Consider the following 6,999-nt stretch of genomic DNA (forward strand, 5'->3'; position numbering starts at 1 on the left):
GAGTGAGTGCATGTGTGTGTGAGTGAGTGTGAGTGAGTGTGTGTGTGAGTGTGAGTGAGTGTGTGCGTGTGTGTGTGTGCGAGTGTGAGCTGAATGTGTGTGTGTGCGTGAGTGTGTGAGTGTGTGTGAGTGTGAGAGTGTGAGAGTGTGTGAGTGTGTGTGCGTGAGTGTGAGTGTGTGAGTGAGTGTGAGCTGAATGTGTGTGTGTGCGTGAGTGTGTGTGAGTGTGTGTGAGTGTGTGCGTGAGTGTGAGAGTGAGTGCGTGAGCGTGTGTGTGTGTGCGAGTGTGAGAGTGTGTGAGTGTGTGTGTGAGAGTGATGAGTGTGTGTGTGTGTGAGAGAGAGTGAGTTGCGTGAGTGTTGAGCGCGTGTGTGTGTGCGAGTGTGAGAGTGAGTGCGTGAGTGTTGAGTGTGTGGGTGTGCGTGAGTGTGAGAGTGAGTGTGTTGGTCACTCACCAGCCCGTGTTGGCCAGAGCGATGGACACGGAGCTCAGCAGCAGGTTACACTTGGACTCGCTGACCACAGCTTCACAGTTGGTTCCCGGAGAAATCACCACGAACTCACGCACACCGAACCTGCGACAGAGACCAACGGACAGCGCTGAGAAACCTGCTCCACTTTCAAGAGATGCATCAGATCAACCTGGAACCTCTGCAATTACACCGGCTTCTCTGAAGACTGCTTACTCAGGAAACCCACTCTGACAACATGCAGCTTCACACATCCCTACACAGACAGTTCAGATTTGATTTGCTCCTGCACTCAGACGTGAACTTCCTCAGTCTTCTTACCATCTGACGAGACAGTGAGCTCGCGGAGGAAAGTCATTGTTCATGCAGAGCAGGTCCTGCAGGGCCAGCGGACACACATCTGAAAGCACAGACACCGCTCAACAGCAAACACACGCAGAAGAGGTCAAAGGTCAGCCGAGCAGGTCAAAGGACACGCATACCTTCCTCTGCTTCCTCCCTGCTTCCATTCTCAGCTGACTCCTGCTTCAGACAGTGATGTGTGATGGAGAACTTGAAATCAGCAAAGTTGATCTCCTGTGTGTTTTCCTCCCACGAGCTGCTGGTGATCTCACCCTGACAACATCAGCACTGAGTCAGAGCAGGTCAGCATCCTCAAACATGAGATGAACACTAGAACTGAAACAAGCTCAAGCTCTAGAATTACTAACTGGAAACACTAATCGGGCTACTTTAACACTGTTCCCGCGGGTTGAAGCGACACCAATAACGTGATATTTAGCCCCTGGAATCCAATCGGTGTTCGGTTTTGTTGTGAAACCTGGCAACCCTGAACCCGACCCGCCCTCAAACACATCATTTCTCTAATCTCTGGGAGTTCAACACAGGATTCACAAACAGCTCTCGAGAGAGAGGAATCAGATCCAGTTTATTTGGCCCTGCTGACGCCACCGAATCACTAACTGTAAGTATGATAAATCATAGATGTTTATATTTTCTATCGAGCGTTCAAAAGTAACAGCGGGAGTATACGCCGTAGACCAATCACAGCAGACCGGGCCATCTGACCAATCAGAGCAGAGCTTCGAGAGACTGAATCTTTGAACTGCTTCGAACGAATCGTTTGAGAATCGCTGGAAAATGAGGTGATATTAAAAGCATATTTTGATCAAACAAAAGCATTGTTTAACCTATTGGAGGAGACTCCCACAAAAAATATTAGGAACCTCAAAAATGGCATAATAGGGGCACTTTAATCGGCTGGAATCGCGTTATAGTTGTTCATTTGAACTGACCGTCTGCAGGAAAGTTTAGATGGTATTTTCTTTTAATCTCGTCTCTCCATAATGTATATTACAGTAGTGTATATCACGGTAACCATGGAAACGCTGTGTCTGCTGCTGCACGAGCGCCTCCTGCTGTCAGAGAGTGATACTGCGTCTCATTCAGAGCGTCTGCGGTTTCTGACATGATTTCACAAGACTAAAGTCAAACCTGTTTTTCTTCATTCTGCTTTTGCTTAAAATTTGGATTTGAACCTAATTTAAATTAAAAACTCGCGTATGCAGCATGTGTGTGTGTGAATGTGATCATCAGTCATCGGCTGACCTTCTCCAGCGGTTTCCCGACACGAGACCCGATCAGCTTCCAGTCATTCAGCAGCTCCTCGAGCCGGGATATGAACCTGCACACACACACACACACACACACACACACAAGCACACGCACACACATGCACACACACACAGAGACACACACACACACACCTGTGAGCTACCTGACAGACTAACGCGCACACACACACAGACACACACACACCTGTGAGCACCCTGACAGACTAACGCTAAACACACACAGACACACACACACCTGTGAGCACCCTGACAGACTAACGCTAAACACACACAGACACACACACACCTGTGAGCACCCTGACAGACTAACGCTAAACACACACAGACACACACACACCTGTGAGCACCCTGACAGACTAACGCTAAACACACACAGACACACACACACCTGTGAGCTCCCTGACAGACTAACGCACACACACACAGACACACACAGAGACACACACACAGAGACACACCTGTGAGCTCACTGACAGACTAACGCTAAACACACACACACAGACACACACACACCTGTGAGCACCCTGACAGACTAACGCTAAACACAGACTCACAACCAGACGAAGACACAGTTTAACAGAGTGTGTGCTTGTGCTTTCCAGCAGTCTCAGTGTCACATCAGCAGTCTATCACACAGAAACATCCCGATCATTGATGAACTCGCACACTAACCCTGGCCTGAAGAAGGGTTTAGTCAGAAAACTGAACTGAAAGCTAATAAATCACCATAGATTCGCTATTTCACATGAGTTTCCACCATCTGTCCATCCCTGAACTGGAGCTTCATCTTCATCTTCATGATGAAAACAGCAGTAAATCATCAGTAAAGCAGGTGTTAGGAGTGTGTGTGTGTGTGTGAGAGAGTGTGTGTGTGTGTGAGAGAGAGAGAGAGAGAGAGAGAGAGAGAGAGAGAGAGAGAGAGAGAGAGAGAGAGAGAGAGAGAGAGAGAGAGAGAGAGAGAGAGAGAGAGAGAGAGAGAGAGAGAGAGAGAGAGAGAGAGAGAGAGAGAGAGAGAGAGAGAGAGAGAGAGAGAGAGAGAGAGAGAGAGAGAGAGAGAGAGAGAGAGAGAGAGAGAGAGAGAGAGAGAGAGAGAGAGAGAGAGAGAGAGAGAGAGAGAGAGAGAGAGAGAGAGAGAGAGAGAGAGAGAGAGAGAGAGAGAGAGAGAGAGAGAGAGAGAGAGAGAGAGAGAGAGAGAGAGAGAGAGAGAGAGAGAGAGAGAGAGAGAGAGAGAGAGAGAGAGAGAGAGAGAGAGAGAGAGAGAGAGAGAGAGAGAGAGAGAGAGAGAGAGAGAGAGAGAGAGAGAGAGAGAGAGAGAGAGAGAGAGAGAGAGAGAGAGAGAGAGAGAGAGAGAGAGAGAGAGAGAGAGAGAGAGAGAGAGAGAGAGAGAGAGAGAGAGAGAGAGAGAGAGAGAGAGAGAGAGAGAGAGAGAGAGAGAGAGAGAGAGAGAGAGAGAGAGAGAGAGAGAGAGAGAGAGAGAGAGAGAGAGAGAGAGAGAGAGAGAGAGAGAGAGAGAGAGAGAGAGAGAGAGAGAGAGAGAGAGAGAGAGAGAGAGAGAGAGAGAGAGAGAGAGAGAGAGAGAGAGAGAGAGAGAGAGAGAGAGAGAGAGAGAGAGAGAGAGAGAGAGAGAGAGAGAGAGAGAGAGAGAGAGAGAGAGAGAGAGAGAGAGAGAGAGAGAGAGAGAGAGAGAGAGAGAGAGAGAGAGAGAGAGAGAGAGAGAGAGAGAGAGAGAGAGAGAGAGAGAGAGAGAGAGAGAGAGAGAGAGAGAGAGAGAGAGAGAGAGAGAGAGAGAGAGAGAGAGAGAGAGAGAGAGAGAGAGAGAGAGAGAGAGAGAGAGAGAGAGAGAGAGAGAGAGAGAGAGAGAGAGAGAGAGAGAGAGAGAGAGAGAGAGAGAGAGAGAGAGAGAGAGAGAGAGAGAGAGAGAGAGAGAGAGAGAGAGAGAGAGAGAGAGAGAGAGAGAGAGAGAGAGAGAGAGAGAGAGAGAGAGAGAGAGAGAGAGAGAGAGAGAGAGAGAGAGAGAGAGAGAGAGAGAGAGAGAGAGAGAGAGAGAGAGAGAGAGAGAGAGAGAGAGAGAGAGAGAGAGAGAGAGAGAGAGAGAGAGAGAGAGAGAGAGAGAGAGAGAGAGAGAGAGAGAGAGAGAGAGAGAGAGAGAGAGAGAGAGAGAGAGAGAGAGAGAGAGAGAGAGAGAGAGAGAGAGAGAGAGAGAGAGAGAGAGAGAGAGAGAGAGAGAGAGAGAGAGAGAGAGAGAGAGAGAGAGAGAGAGAGAGAGAGAGAGAGAGAGAGAGAGAGAGAGAGAGAGAGAGAGAGAGAGAGAGAGAGAGAGAGAGAGAGAGAGAGAGAGAGAGAGAGAGAGAGAGAGAGAGAGAGAGAGAGAGAGAGAGAGAGAGAGAGAGAGAGAGAGAGAGAGAGAGAGAGAGAGAGAGAGAGAGAGAGAGAGAGAGAGAGAGAGAGAGAGAGAGAGAGAGAGAGAGAGAGAGAGAGAGAGAGAGAGAGAGAGAGAGAGAGAGAGAGAGAGAGAGAGAGAGAGAGAGAGAGAGAGAGAGAGAGAGAGAGAGAGAGAGAGAGAGAGAGAGAGAGAGAGAGAGAGAGAGAGAGAGAGAGAGAGAGAGAGAGAGAGAGAGAGAGAGAGAGAGAGAGAGAGAGAGAGAGAGAGAGAGAGAGAGAGAGAGAGAGAGAGAGAGAGAGAGAGAGAGAGAGAGAGAGAGAGAGAGAGAGAGAGAGAGAGAGAGAGAGAGAGAGAGAGAGAGAGAGAGAGAGAGAGAGAGAGAGAGAGAGAGAGAGAGAGAGAGAGAGAGAGAGAGAGAGAGAGAGAGAGAGAGAGAGAGAGAGAGAGAGAGAGAGAGAGAGAGAGAGAGAGAGAGAGAGAGAGAGAGAGAGAGAGAGAGAGAGAGAGAGAGAGAGAGAGAGAGAGAGAGAGAGAGAGAGAGAGAGAGAGAGAGAGAGAGAGAGAGAGAGAGAGAGAGAGAGAGAGAGAGAGAGAGAGAGAGAGAGAGAGAGAGAGAGAGAGAGAGAGAGAGAGAGAGAGAGAGAGAGAGAGAGAGAGAGAGAGAGAGAGAGAGAGAGAGAGAGAGAGAGAGAGAGAGAGAGAGAGAGAGAGAGAGAGAGAGAGAGAGAGAGAGAGAGAGAGAGAGAGAGAGAGAGAGAGAGAGAGAGAGAGAGAGAGAGAGAGAGAGAGAGAGAGAGAGAGAGAGAGAGAGAGAGAGAGAGAGAGAGAGAGAGAGAGAGAGAGAGAGAGAGAGAGAGAGAGAGAGAGAGAGAGAGAGAGAGAGAGAGAGAGAGAGAGAGAGAGAGAGAGAGAGAGAGAGAGAGAGAGAGAGAGAGAGAGAGAGAGAGAGAGAGAGAGAGAGAGAGAGAGAGAGAGAGAGAGAGAGAGAGAGAGAGAGAGAGAGAGAGAGAGAGAGAGAGAGAGAGAGAGAGAGAGAGAGAGAGAGAGAGAGAGAGAGAGAGAGAGAGAGAGAGAGAGAGAGAGAGAGAGAGAGAGAGAGAGAGAGAGAGAGAGAGAGAGAGAGAGAGAGAGAGAGAGAGAGAGAGAGAGAGAGAGAGAGAGAGAGAGAGAGAGAGAGAGAGAGAGAGAGAGAGAGAGAGAGAGAGAGAGAGAGAGAGAGAGAGAGAGAGAGAGAGAGAGAGAGAGAGAGAGAGAGAGAGAGAGAGAGAGAGAGAGAGAGAGAGAGAGAGAGAGAGAGAGAGAGAGAGAGAGAGAGAGAGAGAGAGAGAGAGAGAGAGAGAGAGAGAGAGAGAGAGAGAGAGAGAGAGAGAGAGAGAGAGAGAGAGAGAGAGAGAGAGAGAGAGAGAGAGAGAGAGAGAGAGAGAGAGAGAGAGAGAGAGAGAGAGAGAGAGAGAGAGAGAGAGAGAGAGAGAGAGAGAGAGAGAGTGTGTGTGTGTGAGAGAGAGTGTGTGTGTGTGTGTGTGTGTGTACCTCTCCCACTCGGACGCGGTGGTGAAGTCAGTGATCTCAAACACTTCAGACTCGGGCTGAAACACAAACCAGCGACTCTGATTACTGAGGACACGTGACAGCTAAAGCATATACATCTCTAATAACTGCGTGTGTTTAGATGAAGATAATCATGACGCGCACTTAGACACTAAACTCACATCGCTGTCCGCCGCCATCTTGCCTCTCTGTTTACTCCTGTCCTGGTGCATTGTGGGAAATGTACCGCCGTGCGGCGCTGCGTCTGTGAAGATCTGGCAAATAAAAATGTAATTAAATTAAATAAAATCTGTAGAAACAATGAGAGCACTATGCTAATATGCTGTTCTGATTCGAGCCAATGTATTAAAATAATAGATAAATATTTTTTGGCTTATATGTTATACTTCTTGGCTTATATTTATATTTGTATACCTTTCCTTTTTTATTTTATGCATTGCTTTCCTTTGTTTGCAATAAGGATATTGGGATTGATATTACATTACAAATAAAGAGTTCCTGACAAAACTACAGTAAACTACAGTCATCCTGTACTTCACATGATAACGTTTTGTTTGAATATGAGGACACATTTCTAACCGGATGTGCTGCGCCTCTCGATTAAACTACATTTCCCAGAGTTCCTCGGCTCGAACTGCTTCCGTGTTCCGCGCGCAGCTTCCGGCAGCTGTGAGTTGTCGAATCTCTCAGAAGCGCAGCAGCAGAGCTTCATCCTCCTCCTCCTCTTCATCATGCGCTGGTTCGAGGGCTCGATCCCGGCGGCCATCGCGGCAGCTAAAGAGCGCAGATGCGTGTTTGTGGTGGTGATCACAGGTACATCATCATCATCTTCATCATCATCATCGTCACTCTCTCCTCAGGCCCGTGTTTAGATGAGTTTAATGAGTCGACAGTCTTCATCCGCGCGGTCATTATAATACTGTGTGTCTGTGTGTCTGTGTGTCTGTGTGTCTGTGTGTCTGTG

General features: G+C 48.5%; 2 protein-coding genes across 2 annotated transcripts in view; one reads left to right on the forward strand and one right to left on the reverse strand.

Moving 5' to 3' along the window:
- Positions 1-6,278, reverse strand: part of LOC107569016 (rab3 GTPase-activating protein catalytic subunit-like) — a 43,261-nt gene extending 36,983 nt beyond the window's left edge. Inside the window, exons 1-6 of the mRNA XM_016255014.1 lie at positions 6,197-6,278; positions 6,018-6,073; positions 2,079-2,154; positions 953-1,085; positions 792-870; positions 456-575 (exon numbers count right to left, since the gene is read on the reverse strand). Of these exons, the coding sequence (XP_016110500.1) occupies positions 456-575; positions 792-870; positions 953-1,085; positions 2,079-2,154; positions 6,018-6,073; positions 6,197-6,247 (515 nt within the window). The 5' untranslated portion in view covers positions 6,248-6,278. The remainder of the gene's footprint in view (positions 1-455; positions 576-791; positions 871-952; positions 1,086-2,078; positions 2,155-6,017; positions 6,074-6,196) is intronic.
- Positions 6,279-6,664: 386 nt separating this feature from the next.
- Positions 6,665-6,999, forward strand: part of LOC107569017 (UBX domain-containing protein 4-like) — a 9,881-nt gene continuing 9,546 nt past the window's right edge. Inside the window, exon 1 of the mRNA XM_016255016.1 lies at positions 6,665-6,848. Coding sequence (XP_016110502.1) covers positions 6,767-6,848 — 82 coding nt within the window. The 5' untranslated portion in view covers positions 6,665-6,766. The remainder of the gene's footprint in view (positions 6,849-6,999) is intronic.

This window comes from Sinocyclocheilus grahami, unplaced genomic scaffold, assembly GCF_001515645.1.
Source record: "Sinocyclocheilus grahami isolate Dianchi unplaced genomic scaffold, SAMN03320097.WGS_v1.1 scaffold1303.1, whole genome shotgun sequence".
Taxonomy (NCBI): Eukaryota; Metazoa; Chordata; class Actinopteri; order Cypriniformes; family Cyprinidae; genus Sinocyclocheilus; species Sinocyclocheilus grahami.